The following is a 12,343-nucleotide window of genomic DNA, read 5'->3' as shown; positions in this document are numbered from 1 at the left end:
GCGGTCTCTCGTAGCTGTTAACGTAAGAAAAAGAGAAACAAAACATCTCCGATCATTCGAGAAACATTCTCGATTTACAGGCATAATCGAGCCCCTGACGCGCCTCTTTTAATCACCAACTGTTCCTTCCGGTGTCGACTCGTCACAGGTGATTGTCACTCGGGTTAATTAATTAACGAGACTTTGTTACGATTTGTCACGCTGGATATGTATCACCGAAAAAAGTGACGTCTGTATCGTAAAAGTATCACCGTGCAGAAAAAGAGCTAACTTCCGCATGGCCACATGATTCGAATTAATTAGCAAACGTGGCAGAGCTTAATTATGCAACGTGATCTACATGAACACACACGATGTCTTTGATACAGAATCTTCCGTTGCTGGATGTACTTTATTTGCAAACAACATCACGATCGATGTTTTGCATAAAACTTTATTATGGGACGATTATCCATTGCGTAACTGTGTGTAGTTCTAATGTATGTGTGTGAATCAAGCTAACGTTAAATATCGATAAGGTTAATCGTGATAGAGAACCGTTGAAAACAGTAGATCGAGAGATTAAAACGATCAACTGTTCGAGAATGTTGAAAATACATTTTGTTCCGTTTTCGTTCGATACATATTAAATTGGCTCGATTAACGAACGTTCGTTAAGCCACGTTAATTATCGCGTTTACACCGACAGAAAGATGAATTCGATCGTCCGTTTTCTTTCAAGTATCTGATCGTGTCAATGCACACCGTTGAATAGAAACGCTTCACTGTCGAGTCGATCAAGATAACGAAATGGATTTCTAAAAGCCACACCAAGTTCTCGTCCTCAAAGGAGGACAAAACCGCAATTGTAAAAACGCCACCGGTTACCCAACAATGGAAATACCTGGAACGTGTTCTCGTCTCGATTAATTAGCTGTATGTCTCTCCCGAGATGATTCAACGGGGAGAAAGATGAAAAAGGATGCACGCGTGCAATTGCGCAATCGACGATCGTTTGCGTCTTTTCGACACAATTTCAGAATCCCGCGGTAAGGTGGAAATGAAGTTTCATTAAGGCACTCTGTGATTCCTGAAGATCGTTTCTAGTTGGTTTACATAACCTTCGTTGAGAAACAGGCTCGTGATAAAACAGATCGAGGGAAAAAAGAGAAGATTTTTAACTGAATCATTATCGTGTATCGCGATTGCGTGGATCGAACACGGTTGGTTATAATTCGCGGAATGTTTTGAAAAATGTAGCAAGTCTGAGTATGAAAAATGAAGGAAAAGAAAAATCGATAGAAACGATCGAGAAGTTACACCATGTTTAATAAATTTCAAGTACATTTCTCATTCGAAGAATGTATATGGTTAGAGGAACGGACAGGGTATCTTAGAATTAGAAACGAACAGAGAATTGTTTAAGAATAATCTTAAAATTGTGTCACAATTTTCGAAAAAAATTATTTTAAAATCGTGTGAAAATTGTCAAGATTTACTACCATCGATGCGATAATGAAAACTCACGCGTTACATAAAAAATCATTCCGCAACTATGAATCAGTATCAAGAATCTTAGCAGGGATTCCTGTTCTGGTTCACAGAATTACAAAAAACCTGCTCCTTCGAACGTAACATCTGACGTTCTTTTATTTTTCTATAAAAATCTTCGGTAGGACCTCTCATATTCGGCGTTCTTCGGTGAATCTAGTCGTGTGACTGTTACCGAATCGTTTAGACAAGGTTCTCTTCCTGCTGGACACCGACTCGTCAGCGACGAATCTGTTCGTCACGTTAGGAAACGCTATGTAAGAGGTCTCGTTTCTCGAATTATTCAGCGATCTCGAGTGATCGGAGACGTGGATAGAAGGAGCGACAGGATTGCTCCTTTCCGACACCTCCTGCGATTTGAACAGCTTAGAAATCGGCGAAATCTCGAATATTTCCGGCAGATTTTTGTACAATTTCTTCAACGGACACTCGAAGAAAGAAGTGTCGCTCGTTTGAAGGTTTTCGTTTGTGTTCCTCGGACGATGGAACTTGATGGAAATTATAGAAGCTTCCTCTGTGGTGACGATGGAAGCTGTCCGAGTGCTGCCTTCGCTAGCTTCGAACAGATCCAAAAATTGTGCCTGGTTCATCGCCAGACCTCTAATACTGACGTCACAGAGCAACTTCCCGTCGACGGATTGATCGTTGATCAGCGACGCGACTTCTTGCAAGGTTCCCGTGTTTGGGTAAGGAGAATCATTTCGCGTCGAATGTGTTTCGACATTATTGTGCAAGCTCCCGCGTTTCGCGACGGTTTCGTCATTTTGCGCTCTCGCGTTCGCACTTATCCTCGTCGAGGTCGATGCATCGACGAGCCGACTTTTTTGGAGCATGGCTGAATACTGCAGAGGTGAGTATGGCTTCAAAGTTCTCGCTGGAACGTTCAGTCTTTCAGTATTGTCCGTTTCTGTGCCTTTGAACAACGTTGGTTGCTCGGAACTGTAAATTTCAGTTAAACAAAATTTCATTTTTACGGTAAATTTTGAGAATGGTATTTTTCATAGGTTCAGATCGAAGAGAAAATGATTGTTACAACCTTGAGCTAATTAACGCTTTCTTCAGGTTCTTCCATTTCTTCCCGAATCCAGATGACAGTTTCCTGGCTTTTTCAGGTTTGAGATGGTTCTGACTGGAACCATTCCGCGAAGAATTGCCGTAATCGCAACGGAAAGGCTCGAAGGCCTGGCTCGATGCACAATTTACAGGATTCCCCTCGATCTGAGCCTGTACCACTTTCGTGGTTCCACCCACCTCCGAAGAGGAATTCGTGATATTCTCTAGCTGGCCTGTTAGCGCGGAGGACCAGATTCGCTTCTTCACTCTGCAACATTTAACTGCACTCGATAAAAAAAAACTCGGCCTATATTTTGAACTTTGCGAAATTTTTCCTTGTCCGTGTAAAAAAGTGCAGTTTGTCGTGGCAGTTTTTGAGAATGTTTCTCGTCGTGATTTTGCGTTAATATCGTGAAATTAAAAATTGCACTCTTTATTATACCTTATTTTGAATAAATAATACTTTGAAATTTCCCTCTTTTTTTTTAAATATCATTGTCTATAGTAATATTTATACTGAAATTCTAAGATCTTCTAAAACTTGAAATTGCAAAATTCGTGAGAATCGCAATGGGTGCCAAAGTCGTAAGAATGTCGTTGAAAGTAATATCTCCGAATTGATCTTTATCCACGTTCCACTCACCGCCAAAACTACTCCCCTCGTTAACAAATGTCAGAAGATTTATCGTTAACGAAACGTGACTGGCTGTAAATTAATAAATTCCCTTAACGAGCAAAGCGATACCTGACTCGATTACGGGGTGGCTTTACGGGAACAATCCGCGCCTCTTCCGAAGAAACCGGTCCTGCTTCTCGTGCAACCTGTTCCATTTCCTTAGCTCCCGTCGAATCGGTAGAATTCTGTTTGCAATCCGGCGTGTTCGAGATAGTTTCGTTCGAGGACTGGTCTCGATGGGGTTGCGATATCTTAATGTAAACCAGAGACGATTCACTCTCTAACGACTTGCTTTTATCTAAAAAATTCGACCATTTTTTTTTTTCACGTCCAACCAATTACACGTTCCTCGAACCAACGAATTAATACTTTCTACATTCTTTTCACGTTGACTTACTTTTTCGAAAACATACCTAAATGACGCGGTATCGAAAGTGACTGAATTGAGTCACTAACAAATTTAGCCAAAGAATTAGATAGATAACTTGAAATTTTCAATTTTAATAATTTTAATAATTTTAATAATTTCAATAACTTTTGTATAAAAATTCTAAATAACACCTAATAATTTTTATTACTTCGTAATTCTTAATTTGATTGCACTCAAACACTATAATTCGACGAGTATCGCCATGCATACTGACCCTGCACTTCGCTCGATTTCTTCCGATAACAAAGCGGTCCGATGCAGGCCGCCATTGCACCCAATACAAACGCTGCTCCATAAATTACAATCATTATAGTCAGAAGCTATCTGCTACGTCAAACTAAACTACCAAAATCGTACATAGACTAAGACGTGAATGACACGTCGTTACAGATTCACGATAAGAATGGGGGAAAAGAGGTAAGGGAAGAGAGAAATGTCGGATTGATAAATATTATGAAATACATTTTCGCGTACCGACGATTCGTCGTCGAGTGTAGAACGAAGAATCGAACGAAATTTACATTTACAAGGAAACGCGCCATTTTCGAAATTGCAATTACCATAAAAATCGTAATTGTGTAATAATTAGGCGTTAACGCGAAAAAATTCTCGGCAAATCTGAATGAACAATTGGAGGATCGTTAACGACATAAAATCCGTTTCTAATTAACGACAATCACGGCGATTATGCAATACGCGACGCGTGATACTTGAGCGGAGAGAAATGAATGGAATTTCGAGTGCAAAAAATCACTTGTTGTTTTTTCAGTCTCGATGGAATTGCTGGAATACTCCCATCGCAACATTGTCGTTAAATGGTGTTTTAATACATGCGATTATGCAATACGCGACGCGTGATACTTGAGCGGAGAGAAATGAATGGAATTTCGAGTGCAAAAAGTCACTTGTTGTTTTTTTCAGTCTCGATGGAATTGCTGGAATACTCCCATCGCAACATTGTCGTTAAATGGTGTTTTAATACACGATCTTCGGCTGTATGAAGTATCACCCGTACCTTTTGATTGAACGAAGTTCCATGCGACACACTTGGTAACATAAAAATCGCATACTTGGTTTGAACGAACTATTCTTTATCAACACACCTCGTGATTTAAATGCCTCAAGTGTCGCTTATGCTGGTAATTTTGCCGTACATGCCGTTACGCGACGCCAGGCTTAGCATTTACTTTGATTAATAAATTACGTTCAAGGATATTGTTGAAACAGCGCGATTACATTGTCGTACGTCGACGAAAAAGAATAAAGAAAGGAAATCATAGTACAGTAGGACTGCAGGTAGAAAAGGATACAAATTCCGAATTTGCAATTTTGGGTTAATTAAATTTGGCCCGAAAAGCGATGTCCGTGGGATTTAATTTGTATTATATTTCCTGCGTTATAAGAGGTCCTACTATACGGTATTTAATGGGGGAAGTGTAGAATCATTTATATCCAGAATGCGCAATAATAAGGGAAATCACGAGATTTCCCTTGTTTCATCGGGAAAATCGCGCGGAAATAAAGAGTTCTCGTTTCGTTGAAGCGGGGGTCGAGGTTGTAACCGAACAAGTTTCTCTCCCATCAGAAAATTTTCGTCGGTTGAATTTTCTCTTTGTGTTTACGATTCGGTGCCGGATAATGCGTTGTATTAGCCTACTGACGGGAAATTAGCACGTGGCGCGATAATTAACACAATCGGTGGTGTAAAAACTTCTTTATCACGGCGGGTATCGAAAAGGTTGGCGAACTTCGCTTTCGAAGCGCGGTCTAACGTGCTGGAAAGCGAGCAGGATTTTCATTTCCGTTGAAATTGAACGCTGGTGGCGTATTCGACGGAGGAATATCGAAGGGGGAGAAAAATTGGGAAAAGGAAGGAATTAAGGAGGATGAAGAGTTGATTATGTCGTGTTATTCGGAAATCGGTGAACGCCGCGAAATGGAGATTTATGCGTCGTCCGTGTTTTTGTGTTTTGTTCGAATCTCTGTAGGACAAAATAAAGATACTTTTTTATTACATCCAGATATCCCCCGGTTATTTCGTGTTTTATTCGTGTTACACAATCCTTGTTGGACTCATTTTAAAGAGTTTGACATACTTTTTCAGCGGCCGTAAAAGTTGCGCAATTCTTTGAAAATGTGGCTTATTAAATCGACGGAATTGTACGTATTGCTGTATTGATATTTTGCAATTGATTAATGAGCAAAGATGCGTGTAAAGTACGAAGTCTTGGCTCGTTTAACTTCATTGCTACTATTACACACACAGAGAACCGCCCGTGTAAACCTGTATTTAATACATTTTCTTTATTTGTAGTTGTCATTGACACATTTGTATTATATTTCAGTTATAGCCGTTAAATTTCTCGCGATATTACACATACATTGCGAAATAGCGTTCCCTTTCTTATCCGAAATCTGCAGAATGTCGGTCAGTATGCAAATTTGCGTCTCATTTTTAAGGCATTATAAAGAAAAGTTGCGATAAGTGTGCACAGAAAATAGGTTGAGTGATAAGATATGAGATAAAGTTCCTGCGACAGATTGAAGTGTCATTATGAAGGATTTAAAGCAGCGTTTGAGGAATCGACGAGATTATACTGATTTTAAGGTGTTCGTGATGCACCTAATACCTGTGGAAGATTCAGGCTTTCTAGAGTAAAGAGTCCTTGGCTTATACACTCCACGCCTACATCCGCGCCAGAACTATCAACAAGGATAATGTATCCTGCACATTTATCCTGTCCACCTGTTTGCATTTTGCAAAGTTTAATTTTCGGATTTTCCAATTTTAAAATTTTCTAATTTTAGGATTCTCCAATTATAGAATTTTCCAGTTTTCAGATTTTCCAATTTTCGGATTTTCCAATTTTAGGATTATTCAATTTTCCAATTTTTCAATTCTCTAATTTTAGGATTTCCAATTTTTATATTCTCTAATTTTAGGATTTTCAAATTTTCAAATTTCAAAGTTAATACCGCACATACATATATTTTTCTATTTCATTCAACACAAATTTCTTCCCGCCGTATAATTATCGCGATAGCCGAGCGTTTTCCCCGCGAACTGCGTGTTATTTACGAACGCGATTCGTTATTAAGAGAAAGCAGAATGTCCGAGGCAGTCCATCAGCCGGCATCGATGAATCATTGAACATCTTAATCTGATTACGATATTCCGCGAGCTTTCGAGTTACACGGAACAAAGCCACGCGATTGCTCGAATCCTTGCATAATCGCTCTATAGACATGCACGCTAATAGGAAAGAACAATAAGAAAAATGACGATAATCGACGCGAAACATCGACGTTGAAATACTCACGATTAATTTTCTTCCACAGTACACGCGTTTATAATCTGTTAGCCTATCGTTCTAGCCGTTCACGATGATTGCAATCAGCGAAACAAAACGGTAAAAATTATAGAAATCGTAGAATGTGGTTCGAGCCGTTCATAAGGGTAAAGAATCTAAAAAGAAGCGATTAATTATGCTAACCGCGAACGGATACTTAACTATTCAAATAGCACAGAGAAATAGTGTACAGGTATAATGAGTTAAGATCATATCTCACGAGTTAATTTGCGTGCCTTCCGTCACGTGTTTCAAGGTACGGAACACTTGCCGTCACGTATGTACATACATCGATGGAACTAAATCATTGGATCTTCTAGTTAATTGCATGGTATATATGACAGCACCAAAGGAACGTAAACTTTATTCTCGTATGCATGATATTATTCTAAATGATTGTACACGTACTTACACATGCCTCAAATTTCAATTTCAAACGATCTGAAACATTCGTGAATAATGGGACTACATAGTTGGTATAATTGAATCGAATATCTTTCGAATGTAAAGAATGGCATTCATAAAAAAAGAAATCGAAAGGTAATAATTGTTCCATAAGTAACTCCAATAATTTTAATCTGCAACTAAATCTTATTAAATACAGCTTATCAAACAGATCGTACATTATTATTATTAATTTATTATTACGTGTTTCAATGATCAGTCCTTATCTAAATACTCGTTCCTCGATCCTGAATGGTCGTTTTTATCGCACCGTTTACATAATCATCGGCCTCGGCGTTTCACAGCGTATATTACAACTATCCCCATACGCTCCCCCGTGGGAGGATCTATATATCTAAATTCCTATGATAAACAGACAGCCTAATTAATTATTAATTATTATATCAAGGATCGCCATGCACGGATGGGTCCCATGCTTGTTGGATACCTCACAACAAGCCATGCTGAATGTCCTTGCGTCGGTATTAAAGCACACATTGCTTTATCACATATTTCTAATCGACACTTATTTCACTTATTTCATCCGTTACACTAGATTTGTTTACTACGTTTATTTTATTCGTACATCGTACACAGCTGTTGCTCGTAGTTTCAACATTGTAGACAATGCTTTCCCCCCTCTTCTATCGGTGTTTGGCCTCCACTTTTGCCCGAGGTTGAACACGGACTGTTCAAAGAAACGATATAGAACAAGGGCAGTATGATTACGACACAAAGTTCTCTTCGTTCCTCCAAATCTTTACGATATTGCTAGAAAACTCAAAGAAAAACCATTTTTCCACGGCCATTTCCTTCTAATCGTTCTTGGCAACTCACTCACGCTCGCTCGAACCAGTCATCCACTTTGTCAACTTGCATCGTGATCAGCATAATTCGTTAAATCGTTGAAAAAGCAAAAAAAAAAAAAACAGGGTAGAGAATTAGAACGTTTTACGTACTGTACGCTCTCGGAGTTGAACGGCACTGTGAGCGATTTTAGAATTACTGTTCGTAATGAGCGGGAGTCGACCGATAAAGTCGTCATTACTCATATTGCAGCGACGTGAAACCGACGTAAAAATTATACTATACTAGACCACACCTGCGATGCAAGGCTAGATTTTTATCTCGTTCGCCAGTATGCCAATAGGTGGGACTTATTTCGCCACGTTCAACACGTTTTTACGTGTTTTCTTTCTTATCGATCGTTTCGATGACCATCCGAAAATTGCTTCACTTACTAACTACGTACATGAAAATAATTATTTTAACTTCGATTTTTTACTATTAAAGCTAACAATGTCAATCGTGCTACTAATTTCATTCGGTATTGTGAGTAGTGACAGTCATCGTGTTAATTGTTAACTGTATGAATCATCGTACAAAGGTTATAATGTGTATCGATCGTTAATTGTTAAGCACTCTTACATTATGTGCCACTGTTCTCTCAACCCTCTCACATACAACAGGGTTATGGTTTTAACGATATCCATCATGAACCCGTCGTTCTTCCCAGTGAAGTTCTCTCACGTGCTAGTAATTTATTATCCTCGATTTCATTCTGCGTTTAGACGCGTGACCAACGAACGTATTCACGATACATATTCCTGCGACACAGTGTAGAACAACGAAAGTGCCTCTCGTTCAATGACAATTCCACTTTAATAAGGAGGCAAGGTTGTATTTGATCAGGTAATATGGAATCGACAACAGGTGCCATTAATGTTGTACGATAAACGGTAAACTTGTGACGAAGAATGAAAAATTGTTGAAACAAGAATTTCTATCTCGTTTATCTCCATTTATTTTCCCATAACCTAAAACGTTTCACGGTGATATTTATCGAGCCACAAGACGACAGGGCTTAACGTCTCTGGCATCTCTCTTATAAAATTTTGTTCATTCTTTCTCATCCCTTTTTCCAAGATCTCGAATTACTTTCTGGTCACGTGGCCAACCCACTTTTCGAGCACTTATGCGTTACGTGAGTTAGTCTGTTCCGAAGTGGACAATGCAGGTATGCATAAATCTTTGTTTGGTGTTGACATACGAAAAACGTTAAATTCCTTGTAAAAGAATAAAAATGTATTTATTGTAAAATAAAATATTCATCGGTGATTGTATTGCTGTAGTATATAATCAGTTAGCAACATTCTGAAATTATCACGCTTTTTTGCGTCCGAAGAAAAATTAACTACATATGTATCAAGGACGAATAACATCATTATGCACATTTACTACACCTGGAATCGCATTATATCAAGATAATATATAGGTAAGTATGTATGTATGTAGTTCAAAAATTTGCTACCATTTACGATACAATCGTGCCAGATTCACGATCCATTAAACGGTTGTTAGAATTCCAGGATATTTTCCTATTTGTTTAATATAAAATCGCAATAATAGGGTAGGAAAAAATTAATATATGCAAAGGAACAGGTGGAGATCGTACCTTCGGTAATTATCGGCTCACGATCACGTGAATCGTGCACACCCATTGGCGTGTCGCGATTTTTTCTCCACGTATTAACAATTCAAATAAGATTGCCACAATATCACGTACCGGAGGCCTGCCTGCCTGGTGACCAATAAGATCATCGACTGTTAGAGAGAAAAATCATTGGCTGAGTGCGTGTTAACTGTCCACTACGAAGGAATTATGGCTTCAGATGACGTTTGTTAGGAAATGCATATCACAAGCGAGCGCACCAGAAGGAAATACACACAGTGTGTTTCGTTTAACTGCAAACGCCGGAATATCTCGTAGATCGTTGACGATATAAAGAAATTATTATTATGAGAGTTCTTTGATATGTGGGACACCGTTGAACTCGTCTTAAAAAACGCTATCGCATTACGAGTAAAGATGTATAGTGTTATATCTAAAAAAATTTAAGTTAACCTTGAAATCTCCCCTATAATTTCATATACAGAAAAAATTATTTATACCACACAACGTTCCCCTTCATACCAAACAATTTTCGTAACAATATTTTCACATCTTCAACGCTCTACGAGGTATTTCTGCGTTTCCAGTTGAACGAAACACACTGTATGTATGCAAGGATTATGTACCGCTTGTTCAACATAGTATCGATTCGTGAGAGATCGCGTAATTACCGTTGTACATGAAGGAAAAGGTAATCCAAGGGTAAGTACAAGAACCATCCCTCCCGGAAAGTCTCGGGAACGATATCGAAACAGTAAGCGGAATGGAAGAAAGATAAGAGGATTTTCTTCAGGATTTATTTTATTTCTGTCTTTGTGTAATTAAATTCTTTCGGTATGGAATTCATTACATGTACATATATTTGTAGGTGAGGAGAAAGATCACGTAGTTTTTAGGTTAGGTTTCATTTAATATTCGACGGTATAAATGTTACTTAAAAAGTTCAATAATGTTTTAATTAAAAATAATTATGCATGGCGAGCTCGATAATATTTCTAACGGTGATGAAATTTTTTGACACGACAAAAAAATGATTGAAAAACGGAACATTCACTTTATTAGCGTAACATATGTTATACAAAATATTAAATATACTGTTTATTGTTAAGTGAACTATGTATCAATTACAAAAGAAATTTTTTTCGTCTGAAATAGTAATATAATCGAGTAATATACAAAAAAAGAAGGTAGTTATAAAAAAGAAATGAAAAAGTATAAAATAACTTGATTACGCTTAATCAAATACGGAAAAGCCTTGAAGAAACAATACAGTTCATACCTCAGGGCAATATAGAAAAAAAATTCTGCATTTTTTGATATACTAATACTGAAACTATGTATTCGTAAGATAATTTACAATTGTATTACATTAGAAAAGGCATTTTAAATAAAAAGAAACTACTTTTCAAATTTCGGTTGCATTGTACCATGAATTACGCCCCACTCTGCATACACCGAAATTAGAAAGCACCTAATACGCCATCTGATAGCTTCCTAGGTAACCATTTCAGCTGGAAACATCAGTATAAATTACGGCATTATATTTCTTGATAGCAGTTCATATCCATAGACGAGGTACAGAAAATATTTTAAAGGTTGATTAAAAATCTGTACAAATTTATGCTACCGTTTTCTCTTGATGTAAATTCCATCGATAAAATATTGAGTGTTAGTATTGACAGAGGGCGACACTAACGTCAGAAAATAATTCGAATAGTTTCAAACTGACAATTCCACACAACCTTGTGTTTTCTATAGTTGAATGTCACTTTTTGTAGTTTTTTGAAATTTCATATATACAAGGTATTATTGGTACTGTCATAACATACGTTCTATCGATTGAAAGTTTTAAGTTAACTGAACACAGAGAATTATTAATAGAAGATGCAGAAGGATCATTCGGACACACCAAAATCAAGACGAACTACACGGTAGAAAAAATGAAATGCTTCGCAGTTTTTCATATAGTGACTTTTATACATTTTTAGTGTTCGCAATGCTTCTACGCCAGAATTAGTAAAACGGAACTTAGCAGATAGTACATTAAATATTCATGCAAGCAGTTCTCACCACAGACAAACAATGGCAGCATCTGACTTTACTTTACCACAAAGTAAAGCATCTCTTTCTGTTTCTTACTAACATAAAGCTCTAAGAATTACAATATTAAATCGTTTAATAATTTAGGTTTCACGAAGAACAGAAATACAAAGAATCATATACCAATGCTTTCTACACAAACATCATTGGATGGAATACTTGACTCAGATTCAGATGATATAGAGCTAAAACTTCTTTATGATGAATATTTGCAAAACATTATGACAGAAATAATCTTGAAAAAGAAGGCAGAGGAGAAAGAAAAATTATGTATATCTCAATTGGCAACCATAGCTAAGGAATGTGAG

At 37.6% G+C, this 12,343-nt stretch overlaps 2 protein-coding genes across 2 annotated transcripts in view; one reads left to right on the top strand and one right to left on the bottom strand.

The window, feature by feature from the left end:
- Nucleotides 1-1,661: 1,661 nt before the first annotated feature.
- On the bottom strand, nt 1,662-6,445 carry LOC108570421. Its single transcript, XM_017932281.1, has 4 exons — nt 6,320-6,445; nt 3,329-3,510; nt 2,567-2,851; nt 1,662-2,469 (listed from the first exon to the last, which is right to left on the bottom strand). Exons 1-4 carry the CDS (start codon nt 6,443-6,445, stop codon nt 1,662-1,664), a joined length of 1,401 nt encoding a protein of 466 aa, XP_017787770.1.
- A 5,342-nt stretch (nt 6,446-11,787) lies between these two features.
- The window catches only part of LOC108570420, a 1,352-nt gene continuing 796 nt past the window's right edge, over nt 11,788-12,343 (top strand). Inside the window, exons 1-3 of the mRNA XM_017932280.1 lie at nt 11,788-11,866; nt 11,924-12,048; nt 12,123-12,338. Of these exons, the coding sequence (XP_017787769.1) occupies nt 11,820-11,866; nt 11,924-12,048; nt 12,123-12,338 (388 nt within the window). The 5' untranslated portion in view covers nt 11,788-11,819. The remainder of the gene's footprint in view (nt 11,867-11,923; nt 12,049-12,122; nt 12,339-12,343) is intronic.

This window comes from Habropoda laboriosa, unplaced genomic scaffold (genome assembly GCF_001263275.1).
Source record: "Habropoda laboriosa isolate 0110345459 unplaced genomic scaffold, ASM126327v1 scaffold84, whole genome shotgun sequence".
Taxonomy (NCBI): domain Eukaryota; kingdom Metazoa; phylum Arthropoda; class Insecta; order Hymenoptera; family Apidae; genus Habropoda; species Habropoda laboriosa.
This window is presented reverse-complemented; position numbering and strand designations above follow the sequence as displayed.

Coding starts and splice junctions, on each gene's coding strand:
- LOC108570421 (XM_017932281.1), bottom strand. CDS start 6,445: ATGCAAACAGGTGGACAGGATAAATGTGCAGGATACATTATCCTTGTT. Junction 3,511..6,319: donor AAAGCCTGAATCTTCCACAG/GTATTAGGTGCA, acceptor GTTTACATTAAG/ATATCGCAACCCCATCGAGA. Junction 2,470..2,566: donor AAAGCGTTAATTAGCTCAAG/GTTGTAACAATC, acceptor TGAAATTTACAG/TTCCGAGCAACCAACGTTGT.